The sequence below is a fragment of the Malania oleifera genome, chromosome 5 (genome assembly GCF_029873635.1).
Source record: "Malania oleifera isolate guangnan ecotype guangnan chromosome 5, ASM2987363v1, whole genome shotgun sequence".
NCBI lineage: Eukaryota > Viridiplantae > Streptophyta > Magnoliopsida > Santalales > Ximeniaceae > Malania > Malania oleifera.
Window position 1 is genome coordinate 89,978,381 of NC_080421.1, and position 21,787 is coordinate 90,000,167.

The window sequence follows — 21,787 nt, forward strand, 5'->3', positions numbered from 1 at the left end:
CTATTTAAAATAATAAGAAAGATAATAAAAGAAAAAGGAGAAATAGAAAAAAGGGAAAAGAAATTTTAAAGGGTAATAAGCAGGTGCTCGTTGACGAACTTTATTTTCTCGTCAACGAGCAATCTTCTGAGCCTCATCACAGAGTATGCATGTCTTATCGACGAGGGTTTACCGAGAGAGGTTCTAATATTTCTGAATTTCATCGACGAGCTCCTAGTTTCATCCACGAACTGTGTTATTGGTGGGCTCGCCGACGAGTCCAGATGTCTCGTCGATGAGGCCATGCGGCGGGTTCGGGACGTTACAATTGGTATCAGAGCATAACGGTCTTGCGGACTTTAGGAGGATTAATGTCAAAGTATAGGTTTAAGTTGGATAAGGGTAGGAATGGGTAGACTAAGGTACTGACAGGAGTCTGAGTTTGTTTCATAGCCTGGAGGCAAAAATTCCTTGTCGGACTTCTGTGATTTTTTGAATCAGTCTATGGTTTCAGAAAACCACGGTAAATCCATCGACGGTGATGTTTTTAAGCAAAGAAACTGAAACTTGGAATTTGAATTTAAAGGTTAAGATGATTACGGATAATTAGATGTTGGATATTTAATTGAGGATTTGGATATTAAATAGGTTTTATGTTTTATGATTATGTCATATATATATATATATATATATATATATATATATTAAGATGTAGAGATTCTAAATTTGCCTATGTTATATATATATTCAAGGATGGATCCTAGAGGCAAAGGCGTGGATGAAGGAGGAGGAAGGCGAGTGCTCTAGTAATTATCTGTAGGTACCAGAGCAGAGGGAAGCCACTTGTATGAGCTGGTGACCTTCCCTATTCTTGGAAACTTTACCTGGATACATAACCCGAGTGCTTACTGAGAAAGGTGAGTGCCTTGGCATTAGCATTAGAGTAGAGGAAATCTACTTGTATGGGCGGGTAGACTTCTCTATTCTCGGGAATTATTAGTAAAAATAATTATGTATGTGTGTATGTGATTGGGTGATAGAGAAGACGACAATGTTGTGATTAAGGATGCATTTTCTCAGTTGTTATTGATAGTGGATTTCAATTGTATGTATATTTTGTAATTATATATTAAACACTTCAGTCACACACTATTGTAACTTATTTTTTTTCTTACTGAGAGGTGTCTCACCCCGACGATTTATCAATCTTTTCAGGTCTTCCAGGTGATCGAGCTTAGAAAGCTCTAGGGCGGGGTTAGTTTTTGTGAGTGGATATCAAAACGAATATGTGCATAGTTTTATGTTTACTATATATTTTGTCCTGGTTATGTAATATGGATTATGGATGTACTTTTTATGGGTTTGCATATGTGAATATAAAATTCTGGTATTTTGTTTGAGGTTATTTAATTAATTCCGCTGAATGAATGGTATTAGAGACGTATGATTGGTCTCATAACACCCCGAGCCCCATGTGGCGGGTCCAAGTGCAACACCCCGGACCCACCACGTGGGGCTTGGGGTGTTATGAGACTAATCATACGTCTCTGATACCATTCACGCAACGGAATTAATTAAATAACCTCAAAGAAAATACCAGAGTTTTATATTCACATATGCAAACCCATAAAAAGTACATCCATAATCCATATTATGCCCTGGACCCGCCACGCGGCCTCGTCGACGAGACATCTAGACTCGTCAACAAGCCTAAGAACCAGTTCATGGACAAAACCGGGAGCTTGTCGACGAAATTTAGAACTATTAGAACCTCTCTCGGTAAACCCTCGTTGACGAGACATGCATACTCGGCGACGAGGCTTAGAAGATTGCTCGTCGACAAGAAAATCAAGTTCGTCGACGAGCGTCTGCTTATTACCCTTTAAAATTTCTTTTCCCTTTCTTATATTTCCCCTTTTCTTTTTATTATCTTTCTTATCATTTTAAATAGTTAAAATTTTCTGGGTCATTACACAAGTGTTTTAGGTTCGACCTCCGAAATAGTACTTGGGTCAAGTTTGAGTCTAATTGAACTTTTTATTCTTATTATTGTTATATTATATAAACCCTATAATATATATTTTATACTTATATTTAACATTATATATACATCATATATATTTATACATGTATTCATATTAATTTATAATAGAGTCGAGCTTATGTTTTAAGAACTTGTAGCCGAGTTGAGTTCGTGTTTAATAATTTTGAGATCAATTGAATTCAAGTCAAGTTTCAAGCTAGCTTAACATTTTCGAGTTGAGTATCTTATTGTGTCTACTCAACTCAACTCAAATACACCCCTACTTTTAAAGGCAACATCAAAATTTATTTTAATAGTCCCTAGCTAAGGAGAAATCTCTCTCTTCTTTGCACTTGACACTATGGGTTGATTATGGTGTCGGGCACCCCACTTGTGCCAAACACCAATACTACAACTATTGCTATTGAATATATAAGAAACTAAAGTAATGCAGAAACTAATAATAAAACAGTAAAAAGAACAAGACAAAAAATTAACGAGATTCAGTATAGAATTACCTACGTCCTCGGACGCCAACGATCAATCCACTACTTCTTAACAAAGTACAACTTTGAGGTGTGTTTTATAAATGGAGAGTTGAACTCTTTATATAGCTTCAACCTCAAGTCCAAAAAACACTTCTCCTCATGTATGGTTTATAAGCATTTGAACCCTCTATATCAAAGTACTAGGCCTCCTTGACAACTAATGACTAGAATTATCTCAAGTCCACATCCATTGGAATTTGAATGGTTTTGAAAAATTATTTTGATCACCTTGTGTTTCGAGCTCAACAGGATTGTGATAAGATTAAAAAGGTAGGAGGTGTTTAACAATTTCCTTAGGGAAACAACTTCTCCATGCTATGTTAGCAATGCCTCTATCCAATCTCTCTTTATTATTGGCTAATCCAAACCTTTTGTTTGTTCAAGTATAGGGTTTACCATTGAACCTAAGGTCTATCATGCCCTAATTCTCAATTAAAATTTTTAAACTTTTTTAATGAGTAGGAGCCCCTATCTTTACCACCTCTTTTACCTGCTTTTGAAAGCAATCGATTGAAATCCCTAATGCATAACATAAGGTCTCAAAAGGATTCTACTATATAGTTCTCAGTTTGTCCAAGAATTTAATTTTCCTTATGATACAGAAGTCCATACAGCCTCAACAACAACCACTCTTTTCCTTCTTAATTTATCAAAATTGCTATGAAATTCTTACCTTTAGAAATGATTTCCACCTATGGCCTCCAACCCATTCCTAATCCTCCTTTAGAATTTTTAGAATCAATTGTAGCAATCCCAGATATATCCATACCTTTAAGTATTCTCTGACCTCCTTTAGAATTTTTAGAATCAATTGTAGCAATCCCAGATATATCCATACCTTTAAGTATTCTCTGAAGTTTTTCCCCTTTGCATTTTGTTTCTAATAAAAACAAAAAAGTTTAGTTTATGTTCAATCACCAAGGCATTTAAGTGTTGAACTAACCCTGAACAGTTCAATTTTATAATTTTCATGAGTACTAGTGGGGCATGGTTAGGTATGCCTCTTCAACCATTTCCATAAGTGTTTCTAAAACCTGGTAGTTGTTGCTAGTTGATTCCACCTTCTGAATGCTTCTTTTATTTTTCTTGATAATCTTACCTCACCGATGCCTTTCTTTTAGCTACTAAACTTATTTGCCTTTCCTATTTCCATTTTCCCTCCCTCCAAAACCTCTTTCCTCTCATAGCTAGTGAAAGAACCCGAACGTGGTATGTGGATTTAATATTTGAAAGAAGGGTAAAGTGGTAATTTGAGCAAACTTCGTTGACGAAGTCCCTTCTGTTCTCGGCGATGAAATTCAGTGTCTCGCCGACGAGGAGATACTGAGGGATTTTAGGAAAAATCTGGAACCTCGGCTTGTCGACGAGGCCACTGTCTCGTCGACGAAGGCAATGGCGAACTCGTCGACGAGGACGCCAATTCGTTGACGAATCCACCCGAGTCAAAGGGCTATAAATATCAATTTACATTACTTTGGAGTTAAGTAATCTCAAAATATCCTCTCTCTCTCTCTCTCTCTCTCTCTCTCTCTCTCTAGAACTTGAAGAACTCTCTCTCTCTTGATTTCTTCGCCATTTGTCGCCGAATTCGTAAATCCAACGTTACTGCAAGGATCAAGGAAGGAGATTCTCTACATTTCTAGTAGATCGGATCTCGTTTTGAGCGTTTTTGGGTTTCAGGCTAAAATCGAGGTAAGACTCGGTGTACGTTTTTGATTCAGAATATGTGTAGTAGTACGAGTTGTAAGCATGTATTGTACTATGGTTTGTAGGTTTTGAAGTCTCGGTTAGTAGTTTTGGGGACCATAGAGTTCGTAGTTTGAAATCTGTTTAAGGTAAGGGAATTTAATTTATATATGTTATTTTCGAAATCAGAATCGGTAAGCTTGTAGGCTACGATCGTATGTATGTTTTGGTAACTTATTTGGAGAAATCTATCGGGTAAAATACGAGATTTTTGGGTTACAGTTTTTCAAAAAAATTTGGGGATTTCGGATATCATCTCTACGTTGTTTGAAAAATCGTTCGTTTTTTTTAAACTGTATTATTGAGATAACTATTATCCATATTTGCATAAATTGTATACTTGAAATGGAAAACAATATGATTTGTCGTAAACCAAATAAGTGTGGTATGTATGGTTATATGTAATTGTTCCAGGTATTTTCTAAAATAGCTAGTGGCGGCTAATTACCATACGCTGATATGTATAGGAGTGTGAACTCTAAAATGATTCTAGGTTTTGTGAAATCGGCTAGGGGCGGCTAACTACCATACGTCGAAACAGCTATATGGCGGCTAATTACCGTATGCTGCGCCATGTACCAGTGTGAAAACCGTGGGGGGGGGGAGGGAGAGTGTCCGGCTCTATATCCGAGGGTGTGAAATATCACTACCTATCCTGGCTGGTCATCGAGGGGTGTGAGCTACACTGTATTGGCAAAGTAATCACTGTGAAGTTTCGGGTTTCATGGAGTAGTTGCGTGTTGGCAATGTAATCGCTGTGAAACTTCGGGTTCATGGAGTAGTTGCGTATTAGTGTGAGCTACATCGTATTGGCACTGTAATCGATGTGAAGCTTCGAGTTTCATAGCGTAGTTGCGTATTAGTGTGACGAAACTGATCGTATGTTTTGGGTATCATATGTACTGGAACGCATTTGTGAAAATACTGGAACTGTATAGCATTGTATGGAAATGTTTTCGAACTGTATCGTATTGTATAGTGTTATGTTTTGCGTAAAATAACACTGGTATGCCACATATTGATATAACCTGCTTTCTTCATTACTGAGAGGTGTCTCACCCCGAATGTACGTACAATGTTTTCAGGTCCATCAGGTAACCGTATTTAGCATCCTAGCAATCGGAAGCGAAGGTGTCATTAGCTGCTGTTAGTACCTAATTAGGTACGAGATTTTGTAACCGGGTTGTCATGATGGTTTTTGTAAACACCCGGAGTATGTATGGTATTTGTGGGATTGTATACCCTAGTATTATATGGGTTTGTGTATCCTAGTTTTGTACAGACTCTGGTATGGTATGTTATACAGATAGATGAAGCGTTTTCCATTGTGTAACTGAAGAGTATGAATGTATATGTATATGTGTGTAGGGCATCCGTGTACCCCACGGGGTCGGACCCTCTTATTGTATTGTATCATGTATGTTTGAATTGATACAGAGACAAGTTAGGTTAGGTTACTATATTCGCACCTGGAATCCATCTGCGAGTTCGAGGCGTGATAGCTTGGTATCAGAGCTAACCAGGTTACTAGGTCTTATAGACTTGGTTAGGGGTATTGATGTGTATATACTAGAGTATAGGATGTAGGAAATGGGTAATGTTGGTCGAGAGTTATTCTGTTGCTAGACCGGGATTTGTCAGCGGTATTCCGTGTTTTTCCTAGGATGACGATTCCAATAAAGGTAGGGCAAACCATTGATGGATTCGTGTCGGTGTGATGGGACAAGCTTAGACCTGTGAGAGTAATAGTTTACATGATTAGGTCTATGATTGTGTTAACTGTGTACGATATAAGAATTCTAACCAATTCCTATTCTGTTTTCAGAATGGAGCCCAAGGATAATAACATGGAGAGTGGCTTTAAGGAGACGACAAGCGATGAGTCTCCTTTTGTGTCTCGTGGTTTGGCGAGATAGGTGATCCGAGAGATTGGGCAAAGTGTTAGGAGATGCGAGAACTCTCCTACTGATGCGGGGTGTACCATCGAGAGGTTCACACGTATGCACCCTCCAACATTTATGGGAGGACCTGATTCGATAGTGGTGGAGGACTACGTCGAGAAGACCGAGAGGATTTTGGAAGTCCTCCACTGCACTGAGAAGCATAAGGTCTTATACGCTACCTTCCAGCTGACTAGGGAGGCAAGACGTTGGTGGATGGCGGTGAGTCTGCTTGAGAGGCAAAGAGTTAGTCCATCTAGTATGACGTGGAGCCACTTTAAAGAGGTATTTTTCTAGAGATACTTTCTGGTCTCCACTCGGGATGCGAAGGTTGATGAGTTCTTGGGCCTGACGTAGGGAACTCTGACGGTGCAGAGGTATGCTACCAGATTTATCGAGTTGTCTCAATTTGCACCGTACTTGGTTCCTAGTGAGCACGAGAAGGCTCGGAGGTTTGAGAGGGGTCTGAGGAACGACATCCGCCGTCTTGTGGGGATGCTGTAGATCCGTGAGTTCTTTGTCCTGGTGGATAAAGCCACCATAGTTGAGATCGACCTTCGGGGAGATGAGGTAGTGCAGGATCAGGGGAAGAGGCTAGTATCTTCTGGTCCTCAGAGTGGTCCTTGGCAGGGACAGTAGAAGAAGAAGAAGAAGAGGGTATATTCACTTACTCCAGCAGATGCGGAACACGTTGGGAACGTGGTGACAGGTACCATGTTATTGCTTTCGAATAAAGCTGTTATTTTATTTGATTTGGGGGCAACCCATTCGTTCATATCTGCTAGTTTTGTGAAGTTGTGTGAGGTTGAAACCTGTGTGATGAATGAGATGTTGTCTGTGACTGCGCCGACTAGGAGTGTGACAATCTGTAGTAAGATGTTAGGGAACTGTCCAGTGGAAATCCAGGGGAGACTACTACCAATGAACCTTGTAGTATATGACATGTATGGTTTTGACGTCATACTTGGGATGGACTGGCTATTCTTTAGTTTTGCGGTGATTGATTGTCGTAGGAAGGTAGTAGTGTTTAGACCTCCTAGAGAGCGGGAGTACGAGTTTGTAGGATCGTGTGTGCGTTCGACGCCACAGGTTCTATCTGCATTACAGGTGAGGAGGCTACTCTTGGACGAGTGTCAAGGGTACCTAACTTGTGTGAAGGAATTGCCGCGGGATGAGTTGAGACTCAAGGATATTCGGGTAGTCAACGAGTTTCTGGATGTGTTTCCTAATGATTTACCTGGTTTACCTCCGGATCGTGAGGTGGACTTTGCGATAGAGTTTTTGCCTAGCAAGACACCAATCTCTAAAGCTCTATACCGGATGGCTCTAGCAGAACTTCGAGAGTTGAAGGAGCAGTTGTAGGAATTACTGGATCAGGGTTTTATTCAACCGAGTGTTTCGCCCTAGGGAGCTCCAGTTTTTTTTGTGAAGAAGAAGGACGAGTCGATGCATATGTGCATTGATTACCGTGAGATCAACAAAGTGATGGTGAAGAAACGTTACCCTTTGCCTCGTATAGATGATCTCTTTGACCAGTTGTAGGGAACGCAGGTCTTTTCGAAGATCGACCTATGGTCAGGGTATCATCAGGTGAGGGTTAGATCTGAGGATGTAGCGTATACTGCTTTCCGAACTAGATAAAACCACTATGAGTTCTTGGTTATGTTGTTTGGGTTAACCAATGCGCCAATAGTGTTCATGGATTTGATGAACAGGGTGTTTCATGAGTACCTAGATCAGTTCGTAATGGTGTTCATCAATGACATTCTGGTATACTCGAGGAGTTTGGAAGAGCATGAAAATCATCTAAGGTTGGTACTATAGATTCTGTGAGAGAGGAAGTTGTATGCTAAGCTGAAGAAGTGTGAGTTCTGGTTGAATCAGGTCGCGTTCTTAGGCCATGTGGTGTCTAAGGGCAGTATCTCAATTGATCCTAGAAAGGTTGAAACTATAGTCGACTGGTCGAGACCGAGGAGTGTGCAGGAGGTTCAGAGTTTTCTGGGACTGGCAGGTTACTATCGTCGGTTCGTAGAGAGTTTCTCTAAATTGTTTGGACCTCTGACACGATTGACTAAGAAGGGGGTGAAATTTGAGTGGAATAGTGATTGCGAGCAGTACTTTCTTGAGTTGAAGCACCGACTAGTTACTGCTCCAGTATTGACCATTCCTTCGGGGGATGAAGATTTTGTGATCTATAGTGGCGCGTCCCTGAAGGGTTTGGGATGTGTGCTTATGCGACAGGGTAAGGTGGTAGCTTATGCTTCTCGGCAACTTAAGGAGTATGAGAAGAATCACCCTACGCATGATCTAAAATTGGTTGCTGCAGTTTATGCCCTAAAGATCTGGTGACACTACTTGTATGGTGTTTAGTGTGAGATTTTCACTGACCACAAAAGCCTCAGGTACTTTTTCACGCAGAAGGAGCTGAATATGAGGCAGAGGCAGTGGCTAGAGTTGATCAAGGACTACGATTGCACGATTGGTTATCACTTGGGGAAGGCTAATGTGGTAGCAAATGCGTAAATCAGAACATGCAGTAGTATCTGCGGTTGAAGCTCAGCATCATATCTAGCGGGATCTAGAAAGCCTTGGCGTGGAGTTGGTGTCTAGTGATCATCAGGCTTTCATTGCTAGCTAGGTGATCCAGTCGACCTTGTTTGAGAGTATTAAAGTCGCGCAGGCTAATGATGCGGAGTTAGCTGAGATTATGGAAAAAGTGCAGCAGGGTTTGGCTGCTGATTTTAACATCTCTAACGGAGGTGTGTTGTGGTGTGGGACCATGTCGTGTGTTCCAAATGATAATGAGATCAGAATGATGATTCTAGAGGAAGCGCATCGTTCTTTGTATACGGTACATCCGAAGTAGTACGAAGATGTATCGAGATTTGTGTGAGTCCTTCTGGTGGAGTGGTATGAAGAGGGATATTGCCTAGTTCGTGGAGCAGTGTCTAACGTGTCAGTAGGTGAAAGCTGAATATCAGAGGTCGGCAGGGCCATTGCAGCCTTTGCCTATTTAGGTGTGGAAATTGGAGCACATTTCCATGGACTTTGTTACCGGATTGCCGCCAGCACTTCACGGGTAGAATGCTATTTGGGTAATCATGGATAGGTTGACCAAATCTACTCACTTTATACCGATGAAGGTTAGCTATCCTTTGAGTAGGCTAGCAAACCTGTATGTGCATGAGATAGTAAGAATGCACGGAGTACCGGTGTCCATTGTTTCGAATCGGGATTCGAGATTTACTTCTCGATTTTGGAAGGGCTTGCAGGAGGCACTGGGGATGAAACTTACTTTCAGTACAACGTTCCACCCCCAGACTGATGAACAGTCGGAGAGGATGATACAGATCTTGGAGCATATGTTACGAACTTGTGTATTAGACTTAAGTGGTAGTTGTATCTAGTTTTTGCCACTATTGGAGTTTACCTATAACAATAGCTTCCATGTTAGTATAGGGATGGCATCATTCGAGACTTTGTATGGTCAGAGGTGTTGATCTCCTTTGTATTGGAATGAGGTCGGTGAATGTCAGGTTTTAGGACCTGAACTTGTACAGCAGACGTCTGAGAAGGTGGTTTGATCCGGGAGAGGATTAGATTGGCTCAGAGTTGGCAGAAGAGTTACGCGGATGTTCGCCGCTGTGAGTTGGAGTTCGAGGTAGGGGTAAGGTATTCCTTAGAATCGCTCCGGGGAAAGGAGTGATGAGATTTGGGAGGAAGGGCAAGTTGAGCCCGAGGTACATTGGACCATTCGAGGTTATTAAGCGAGTGGGTCCGATAGCGTACAGAGTTGCACTACCCCCAGCACTCTCGAGGGTCTGCGATGTGTTTCACGTATCCATGTTAAGAAGGTACGTGTTGGATCCATCACATGTTATCAGTTATGATGAGTTGGAAATTGAGGATACTTTAGCGTATGAGGAAATACCTGTTCAGGTTTTGGACTGTAAAGTTCAGAAGTTTCGTACCAAAGATATACCGTTAGTAAAGGTATTGTGGTGAAACCATGAGGTTGAAGAAGCATTTTGGGAACTGGAAACGAAAATATGTCGGAAGTATCCGCAGTTATTCTGAGTAGTAGTTGAATAGCAGGGTGGTATGCGTATGTATGTATGTATGTATGTATGTAATACTCTATTATCGTATTAGTATTGAGTGGTTAGTCTCTGGGAGAGTCCTATTGTATTGTAAGCTTCCGACGCCACGTATGTATGTAACCACGATATTCCTCCGCCATAAGTGAGGGAATGTATGTATGTATGTATTGTATTGGGGTTGCGTATAAATGGCCGCCATTTTCTCTAGAGTGTGTATGTATATATCATGAAGGGGCTGCGTATAAATGGCCGCCGTTTTCTCTAAAGTATGTAGGTATGTATCGTAACGGGGCTGCATATAAATGGTTGTCATTTTCTTTAGAGTTTGTATGGATCGTAACGGGGCTGCGTATAAATGGCCGCTGTTTTCTTTAGAGTATGTATGTATCGTAGAGGGGCTGTGTATAAATGGTTGTCGTTTCACCTCAGAGTGTGTATGTATGTAGTAGTATGAATGTGTTTGTAATGAGAGATTACAAATTTCGAGGACGAAATTTTTGTAAGGAGGGTAGGTTGTAAGAACCCGAACCGTGGTATGTGGATTTAATATTTGAAAGAAGGGTAAAGTGGTAATTTGGGCAAACTTCGTCGACGAAGCCAGTGTTTGTCGACAAAGTCCCTTCTATTCTCGGTGACAAAATTCAGTGTCTTGTCAATGAGGAGATACCGAGAGATTTTGGGAAAAATCTGGAACCTCGGCTTGTCGATGAGGCCATCATCTTGTCGACGAAGGCAATGGCAGACTCATCGACGAGGACGCCAATTCGTCGACGAATCCACTCGAATCAAATGGCTATAAATATCAGTTTCCATTACTTTGGAGCTAAGTAATCTCAAAATATCCTCTCTCTCTCTCTCTCTCTCTCTCTAGAACTTGAAGAACTCTTTCTCTCTTGATTTCTTCGTTGTTCATCGCCTAATTCGTAAATCCAACGTTACTGCGAGGATCAGGAAATGATTTTCTACGTTTCTAGCGGATCGGAATCTCATTTTGAGCGTTTTCGGGTTTTGGGCTAAAATCGAGATAAGGTTTGGTTTTCATTTCTGATTCAGAATATGTGTAGTAGTACGAGTTGTAAGCATGTATTGTAATGTTGTTTGTAGGTTTTGAAGTCTCGGTTTTGAGCGTTTTCGGGTTTTGGGCTAAAATCGAGATAAGGTTTGGTTTTCATTTCTGATTCAGAATATGTGTAGTAGTACGAGTTGTAAGCATGTATTGTAATGTTGTTTGTAGGTTTTGAAGTCTCGGTTCGTAGTTTTGGGGACCATAGAGTTCGTAGTTGGAATTCGGTTTAAGGTAAGGGGATTCAGTTTATATAAGTTATTTTCGAAATCAGGATCAATAAACTTGTAGGTTACGATCGTATGTATGTTTTGGTAACTTATTTGGGGAAATCTATCGGGTAAAATACGGGACTTTCGAGTTACAATTTTTCGAAAAAATTTGGAGATTTCGGGTAACATCTCTACGTTGTTTGAAAAATCGTTCGTTTTGTTTAAACTGTATTATTGAGATAACTGTTATCCATATTTGCATAACTTGTACACTTGAAATGGAAAACGATATGATTTTCCGTAAACCAAATAAGTGTGTTAAGTATGGTTGTATGTAATTGTTCCAAGTATTTTGTAAAATAGCTAGTGGCAGCTAATTACTGTACGCTGATATGCATAGGTGTGTGAACTCCAAAATGATTCCAGGTTTTGTGAAATCGGCTAGGGGCAGCTAATTACCGTACACCAAAACAGCTATGTGGTGGCTAATTACTGTATGTTGCACCATGTACCAGTGTGAAAACCGTGGGCAAGAGTGTTCGACTCTATATCGGAGGGTGTGAAATATCACTACGTATCCCCGCTGGTCACCGAGGGGTGTGAGCTACACTGTATTGGCAATGTAATCACTGTGAAGTTTCAGGTTTCATGGAGTAGTTGTGTGTTGGCAATGTAATCGCTGTGAAACTTCAGGTTCATGGAGTAGTTGCAAATTAGTGGGAGCTACATCGTATTGGCAATGTAATCGCTGTGAAGTTTTGGGTTTCATAGCGTAGTTGCATATTAGTGTGACGACACTTACTGTATGTTTTGGGTATTGTATGTACTGGAATGCATTTGTGGAAATACTGGAATAGTATGGAACTGTATGGAAATGTTTTCAAACTGTATCGTATTGTATAGTGTTATGTTTGTTATAAAATAACATTGGTATGCCACACATTGATATAACTTGCTTTCTTCCTTACTGAGAGGTGTCTCACCCCGAATGTACGTACAATATTTTCAGGTTCATTAGGTAGCCGTATTTAGCATCCTAACAATCGGAAACAGGGGTGTCATTAGCTACTGTTAGTACTCGATTAGGTACGAGATTTTGTAACCGGTTTGTCGTGATGGTTTTTGTAGACACCTGGAGTATGTACGGTATTTATGGGATTGTATACCCTAGTATTGTATGGGTTTATGTATCCTAGTTTTGTACAGACTTTGGTATGGTATGTTATATAGATAGATGAAGTATTTTTCGCTGCGTAATTGAAGAGTATGAATGTGTATGTATATGTGTGTAGGGCATCCGTGTACCCCACGGGGTCGGACCCTCTTATTGTATTGTATCATGTATGTTTGAATTGATACAGAGACAGGTTAGGTTACTATATTCGCACCTGGGACCCATCTATGGGTTTGGGGCGTGACAGCTAGCAACTGACTTTCCCCTTTTAACACATTGTTCCTATGTGCACCAAATGTTCATTTTTAAGGATAAGTTGTTAAAGAGTTATAATAGTAGATTTCCCATGAATTTTGAATTCTCCATTTGTGCACTTTTACTTTCAACCACATTCCTATGATGATCCTTAGTTCCCTCCTCTGCGATTAAAACCAAGTATTGAGTTTGTATGCTTTCAAGTTGGATATCAGACTTTGAGTTTGTTCCCCTTCCTATCCCTTTATTGGAATTCCAACCCAATACTTACTACTTTATACTTCATTATCCTATCCTCTTCTTCTCTCTCCTCTCAACTTTCTATCCCATCTTGCCTCACATGTATATGACCTATTTCTTTTTCTATTCTTTCCTTGTCTTTATTAGCTTCCATTACCTTACCTTCAAGTTCATTTACCATAGTTGTTAAGTCTTCTTTCATGAAGTCATTGTAACAACTTCCTCCCCCTCCTCAGTTTTCTTCTTCTTCATCCCATTCTCTATTAACCTTGTAAGATGTCCTCATGTGAGGGCCATATTCAATAATGTCATTAGGTTTAATGTGTTTTCCCCTTTTTATAGATATGCTTTCTCCTTTGCAAGAATTTTGTGTGTATCCTAGTTTAATCTAATTGGGTTCGTGGGAAAAAATGAATGAATACTCCCCTTAGGTGGAGTCCTCATGTGAGGGTCATATTCAATATTGTCATGTGAGTAATGCTTGTGAAGCCAGAAGATTGTCTAAAAAATTAGCACAGCTCATTAGATAAGAAAGAATCGGTCCAATTGACAAGCAATGCTCGTGAGGCTAGAAGACTGCCCAAAAAATGAGCACAGCTTATTAGGCAAAGAAGAATCGGTCCAACTGACAAACAATGCTCATGAGGCCAGAAGACTATCCAAAAAATGAGTACAACTCATTAGGTAAGGAAGAATCGGCCCAACTAACGAGCATGCTTGTGAGACCAGAAGACTACCCAAAAAATGAGCATAGCTCATTAGGCAAAGAAGAATCGGCTCAACTGACGAGCAATGCTCATGAGGCTAGAAGATTACCCTAAAAATGAGCACGACTCATTAGGTAAGGAAAAATCGGCCCAACTGACGAGCAACGCTCGTGAGGCTAAAAGACTGCCCAAAAAATGAGTGCAGGTCATTAGGCAAAGAAGAATCGGTCCAACTGACGAGCAACGCTCGTGAGGCCAGAAGACTGCCCAAAAAATAAGCACAACTCATTAGGTAAGGAAAAATTGGCTCAACTGACGAGCATCGCTCGTGAGACTAGAAGACTGTCCAAAAAATGAGTACAATTCATTAGGCAAAGAATAATCAACCCAACTAATGAGCAACGCTCGCGAGGCCAAAAGAGTGCCCAAAAAATGAGCACAACTCATTAGGAAAGGAAGAATTAGCCCAATTGACGAGCAACGCTTGTGAGGCCAGAAAACTTCCCAAAAAATGAGCATAGCTCACTAGGCAAAGAAGAATCGGTCAAATGACGAGCAATGCTCATGAGGCCCAGAAACGGCCCAAAATATGAGCACAACTCATTAGGCCAGAAACAGAAAAAAAGAAGAGCACGACTCATTAAGCCACAAGCAGCCCAAAATGCCTCAAGAAGCTGCTTGACAAAAAAAAAATAACAACAACATTCGAACTTTGGAAATAAACTTCAAAAATTCGAAACTGAGGGGGGGGGGGGGGGGCAACTGATATACCCCAAATATATCACCTACCATAAGTTCAAAGGAGACTAGAACCCAACATTGATGAGGGTCAACCGCCCGATCAGAGCAATTGATCCTCACCTTATAATAAGCAGAGCGATTCATGCCAACGAGGTAAGAACCAGAGCAATTCACGCCCACACATTAACTTGCCAATAAATGACATTATACCCTCGGGTCAACCTTCGTTACTATAAATAGGGATTTGGAGATGAGATTAAAATATCTTATTCTAAACTTTACTTTACTTTTGCATAAAAAACCTCTCATGCCAATCCCTGACTTAAGCATCGGAGAGATCCCCCGGAGTACACCCCGGGTCCTCCAAACCTTACTTATTTATCTCTTTTCAGGTGGTCGTGATCAGGGATCGTGAAAGTCGTTCAATTTTTGGTTGTAACATTTTCGTTACAACATATTATTAAAATTAAAAATAATTTTAACATACTAAAAAATTTTAAAAATAAATATAAATAATGTGTCAAATTAATATTTTTTAATTATTAATTTATTATAAATTAAAATGTTATATCTTTTGTTAGAAGTTCAAATTTTTAGATGGCCTTGTCTTAGTGAATCTTGGAAGACTTTGTCCTTTTTGCCCTTGTCATTACCCTGCCCCCTACTCTGGTAATATTCTTGTCCCCAACCACGATGGCAAAGCAGGTCGACGCAGACGCAGACGCAGACGCAGACGCAGACGTACACGCAGACGCAGCCCCGACGCAGGCTCTCTGCTGTCTTTCGCTTCTTCTTTTTTTTCCCCCTTCGTTTTATTTCTTTAAACTGGAAGCAGAAGCCTTCCTCACTCCGTCACTTCCTGCAGGCTGCTACCCAGCCACATCTCACGATTGAGGATTCCCCAGTACGCAGGCACACCGCACGCAAACGCAGCCATCGGCCGCTGCCCGACGCAGGCTCCCTGCTGTCTTTTGTTTTGTTTTTTTTTTCCCCGGCCTTCGTTTCATTTCTTTAAATTGAGTTGCGTGATTGCATCTCAGGAGTCTGAGGACCACTCTGCTCCTGGCTTACCAAAGCCTTGGCGTGGTATATGGGGACTGGAGCATTTCCCCCATATATGTTTACAAGAGCACATTTGCAAATTGCAGAAGACATTAAACATTCAAAAAGTCAGAAACAAACGAAAGGAGTGTTTTCCTTTTTCTTTTTAATATGAAACGTTTAAAAAAATTTAAAATAAATAAATTATATTTTTTAAATGGATGATGACGGATTTGAATTTTAGACACTCATTAATAAACAAGTTAATTCAAAGTCGAACCCATTTATGACATGCTCAAACGGCTCATCGTTTTACCACTTATGGGCCTTAGTGCCTTACCCCTATCTCCATTTGATGGTGGGGGATGATTACTTCATTAAAATTTTCTAAAATTAAATTAAGAAAAAACTGTATTTATGATCTTATTAAAAACCTTTAAATTTAATATAAATATATGTGTTTATAATTATGTCGAGAATTAAAATTTAAAACTTCCATATGAAATTTTTATATATGGAATGAAAGGAAGTATGTCCAATGGATGGAGGATATGTAATATGTTTTACATGTTTAGATTCTGTACAATCAATCTCGTGCAAGGCGACAAATTAACTGCTTCAAGAAGAGAAAGGGGGATTCAAACCTGGCAGACAGAAGGGCGAGGACGAGCGTCGGGGGCACAATGTTGGCGGTCAGTGCCATGTCCAAGAACTTCCAGGCGATGGGGATGTTATTGGCCCAGCATATGTGAGAGACAAGGAGGTGGGCCACCTCCGTCGACGGCAGAGACTCGCCGGCACTGCCGAGGGCGGCGGATAACTGAGCCGCCCACAGCCGAGGGTCGCTGCCCTTCTCCTGAGCCGCCTTCGTCAGCTCAGCCACTTCCTCCCACACACTCATTCTACTCCCTCCCACTGACCCCGCCATCTATATCTCGTCTTCGCACCTGCAGTTTATATGTTTGTTTGTTTCTTTTCATCAGAGAGCTATCTTTCTATACATTCGCTATATCTGATCTACACGCACCTGCAGTTTACGTGTGTTTGTCACTTTGTCTCAGAGAATTATCTTTCTATGTCTATGTATGTGTATATGTATATGTATATGATTTCTTCGCATCTGCAGATTATATGTTTGTTATTTTGTCTCAGAGAATATATACATACGGAGAGAGAGAGAGAGAGAGAGAGAGAGCGGGAGTCTTTGGGTCAATAGTTCTTGACTAATAAGGGCACGTCTTTCGGCGCCAGCAATCAGCGTTGCATATGGTTCCCCATAGCCATCGCAAACTAGTCATAGATCTCCACGCATCTGCATTATTTGTTTGTTACTTTGTCTCAGAGAGCTATGTATGCATACCGGGAGAGAGAGAGAGCGGGAGTCCTTGGCCTTGGGTCAATACTCAATACTCAATAGTTCTTCACTAATAAGGGCGCGTATTTCGGCGCCAGCAATCAGCAATCAGCGTTCTTCACTAATAGTCCTTGGTGTGCGAGCTATTTGTGCGCTCGAGCAACGATCACTTGCACCTGACCAGGCCTTTTCCCTTTTAACCCAACAATTGTTCCATGCATAAATAATTCTGTCCATCAGGGTAAAAGGGAAGGAATGAAAAAAGAGAAGAAAAAAAAAAAAAAATATATATATATATATATATATATATTTTGTGATTTTATCAAATATGCTTGTATATATGGTCATATTACATATTTTGTTTCAACCATGGTCTAATATTAGGATAAAAAAAAATGCGTGTTATGGTGTGTAATTATTTATTTGATGGTGTATCAAACTTGGGAAAAAATTGGATCTTTTGCAAAATGATGTTGTATATTCTTATTGGTCAATAATATCTGGCTGGTTTTTCTAATTTTTAATTATTTTCTTAGGTATGATAGTCGTGATGATATAAGAAAAACAATAGAAGAGGAAAATTCCTCTTATCCTAAAAGAAAGCATTTGGATAGTACACGAAAATTGACCAACATTTTCATAGAATTGAACAATAGAGCTATTGATTTTTACCAAATACATGGTTAAAGTTCAATTGGATCTTATATTACCATCGATTATCTTTAATCATGACAATATTGCACATGCTCTTACTTGTGCCCTAAGTTTTGTGAAAAGAAAAGAGCAGAACAATAATAATCTGCAAAGTGTCAATAAAATTCAATTAAAAGATATTTTGAAAACAAATGGTCAGTTATTATTGTTATTTTAGTGTTTTAGTAGTATTTCAAAAACATAAGCCAATGGTTTCATTCTTAATTACCCTTGCACTTGGTTTCGTGCTCCTTGACTTGTTGTCGTTTGATTTGTCTCACGTTGAATGTGAATCTATTATTCTAGTTAGTGCATAAGCATCGACGGGTTAAAATTTTATTGAAAAATATTCTGACTCATTTGATTGGAATAATTACTTTTTGGAATATGACGGAATACAGTTTAAATTTTGGGAATCAATGGAATAGTTATTCCTTGTATATTTCTAATTATTTAATTTAGCGTGTAATAAGAAAGAAATCGATATCTCCATGATGAAATTTGGGAATAGTTATTCATTGTCTGTTCCTTATTATGGACTCATAAAATATTTTATATTTTTATTTGTTTTATAGTAACAATATAATTTTTTTGTATAACTAATTATAACTAATTAAGAATAAACATTCTGCAAATCAAACGTGACCTTGATTTTTACCAAACACATGGTTACAATCAAACTGGATCTTACATTACTCTCGATTATCTTCAATCATGACAATATTGCACACATTTTCATTCACGTCCTTGTGTATGTAGAAGGTTTGTAAAAAGAAAAGAAAAGAATAATAATAATGTGTAGAGTGCCATTACAATTCATTTAAATGATATTTTGGGAAAAAATGGCTAGTTTTTATTGCTATTTTTAGTGTTTAAGTAGTATTTCAAAATCCTAAACCATTGTTGTCGTTCTTTTTTTTAGGTACGTCTTGGTGTCCACGTCCGTTTTTACGGTCCGTGACTAATCCCACGCCCTGTGTAGCTGGCCCCACAACCCACAGGGAGGGTAAATTTTTAGGAGCCCAGAAGCTGAATCGAACCCGGGAGGCGGAAACCCGCTGACCTCATGAAAGGCACTCCCAAAATTCACTCAACGACTTGAGCCACGCCCTGGGGGCACCATTGTTGTCATTCTTAATTACCCTTGGGCTTGCTTTCTTACTCCTTGACTTGTTGCCTTTTGATATTTGTTTCATATTGATTGTGAATTTTTTATACTAGTTAGTGCACATGACGAGTTAAAATTTTATTTGAAAATATTAACTTTTTCTATCTACATTGAAAACTAAATCACATATAAAAGCATTAACTAATAAGTTATTTTTTTATAAAAAATTTAAACAAAATTTTTCTCCCATGAAAATTCCACAGATTGATAAAATGAGTCAGGTCAATTATTTTAATAATTTTTACGAAGATAAGAAATTTATATTAGAAGTTATAAAATCTATCCTGTTAATAGTTTTTAACCACACTCATTTCATTTAATCCAAAAATATTAGTAGTTTTGATTTTTCTTTTTAAAAAAGCATCAAATATTCATTTTAAACTATTTGCGTAAAAAAGCTTTAACTCATTGTAGTGCAATTATATATATATATATATATATATATATATAGCGGTGGAGGGAGGGAGAGAGAGAGAGAGAGATCTTTCAAACATCTTAAAAATACACATTATCATCGAATAAAAAACATATACATTTTTAAACCATAATGACCATCATCATCATACACATGATGATCATCTAAACATTAGTGTTGCATGCAAGTTCTTACTAGTCTTCAAAATTAGGATTTTACACATTGACAACTCTATTTTTGAACCCTACCTCTGCTTGAGAGTGACAGTTGCCAAACCATGTGAAATTATCTCTAATGACCTCTTTTTCTCAACAATTCACTCATATGGGTACCTGATTTTTTTGTCTCTCCAAACATTTGGATTTTGCTTCTTATGATAAGTTTTACACCTTTTTATTGGACTATTATTTAGGCTATATATATATATACATATATATATATATATATATATATATATATATATTGTTGCGGAATAAAGATGTCAAGGACCTCTGATGAGCCTTTTGATCTTCGATCACTTGAAAATGATGAAAACGAAGGTGGTTTGAAGGACCCGAGGTGTACCTCGGGGGATCTCTCCGATGTCTAAGTAAGGGAATACTTTAGAGAAGTTGTATGCAATATTGAAATGGGGTTAGAATGAGATACATTGGCCTCTCGCCCGAGTCCCTATTTATAGTGGCAGAAGTTGACCTGAGGATGTCTGGCCATTTATTGGCGAGTCATGGCGCGGACGTGGATCGCTCTAGCCTTTAAGGAGTTGATACTAGCTGTCTGTGGCACAGGCGTGGATTGCATTGGCCTATATGGAGTTGACCCCTTTAGAGCAATTGTCCTTGAGCGATGATGACCTTGATTGCTACTGTGCCTTAATGCTGTAGATTGACTATTTGACCTTGGTATATTTAGGGTATATTAGTTGCCCTCCTTTTTAGTTTCAGAAGCAGTGCTCCATAAATTTGAAACTAAAAGGGAGGGCAACTGATATACCCTAAATATACCAAGGTCAAATAGTCAATCTGCAGCATTAAGGCACAACAACAATCAAGGCCATAATTGCTCAAGGATAACTGCTTTGAAGGGGTTAACTCCATATAGGCCAGAGCGATCCACGCCCGCTTTACAGACAGCTGGTATCAACTCCTTAAAGGCCAGAGCGATCCACGCTCATGCCATAACTCGCCAATAAATGGTCAGACATCCTTGGGTCAACTTCTGCCACTATAAATAATGACTCGGGCGAGAGGCCAAGGTATCTCATTCTAATATCATTTCACTGTAGCATACAACCTCTCTAAAGTATTCCCTTACTTAGGCATTGGAGAGATCCTCCGGAGTACACCCCGGATCCTCCAAGCCACCTTTGTTTTCATCCTTTTCAGGTAATCGGAGATCAGAAGGCTCATCGGAGGTCCTTGACATCTTTGTTCTGCAACAGTAGCCCATATGTTTTTAATTAATTCTTGCAAGAAATTGTTGCACTATAACATCACGATAGAAACCAAAAATGTAGGATTCTTGATGAACATATATTTCCTTTTAAATTCAGCTAGTTAAGAAAGAATTGTCCATAAACAAATATTGAGCTTGACAATTGTGAAATTAAGAATTCTAAAATGTAGTTAAGAAGAAGTACGTAAGTGATAAATGAAAGAAATTAACTTCAGAGATGAATCTTACACTTTCTTGTTTGATAATGATCCTTTTACTGACAATGATGTTGTAAAAAACCTCAGATGATGCACACTTATGGAAAAAGGCTTGCTATAACAAAAATTAATTTATTTAATTTTTCTTCTCCAATTTTAAACCCCCTTGAGATTTATTTTTTAAAATTTCACTAATTTTTATGCATGGCTTATGTTTTCTTCCAATTTAAAAGAATAAAATTAAAAAAATATAAAAGCAACGTGGATTTGAAAAGCCTCGGGGGTTTTAAAGATGAAAAGAGTGTGTGCATTTTGCGTGTTGAACCCTACCTTCTTCATTCTTGTCTCATGTACGCACACAAGTAGTGTCGAGCACAATGCGATGCATGGTTACTCTCCCTAAGTCCCTTGCTCCTATCCTATCACTTTCAATTATGAAAAGGTGGAGGTAATTAAGCTCCCTTCTTCCTCCACTCTCTTTCTAGACTACCAACTAGTGAAGCAAGCTAACTATCACTAATCGGACATGGAAGCCAACCAACTATCACTGGCTATGTAATGACCCGAAAAATAATGGTATTTAAATAATAAGAGGGAGGAAAATAGGAAAATATATAAAAAGCGGTAGCAGGCTTGCATTCATCGACGACGTTGCACTATGGGCTTGTCGATGAGGGTATGCTTCGTCGACGACAAGATACCGAAAGGATATTTTGGCAACTCTGAATTTCACCGACGA

General features: G+C 39.2%; 1 protein-coding gene across 1 annotated transcript in view; it reads right to left on the reverse strand.

Moving 5' to 3' along the window:
• The window catches only part of LOC131156748 (mediator of RNA polymerase II transcription subunit 33A-like), an 85,184-nt gene extending 68,358 nt beyond the window's left edge, over nucleotides 1-16,826 (reverse strand). Inside the window, exon 1 of the mRNA XM_058110667.1 lies at nucleotides 16,414-16,826. Coding sequence (XP_057966650.1) covers nucleotides 16,414-16,697 — 284 coding nt within the window. The 5' untranslated portion in view covers nucleotides 16,698-16,826. The remainder of the gene's footprint in view (nucleotides 1-16,413) is intronic.
• Between the last annotated feature and the right edge of the window lie 4,961 nt (nucleotides 16,827-21,787).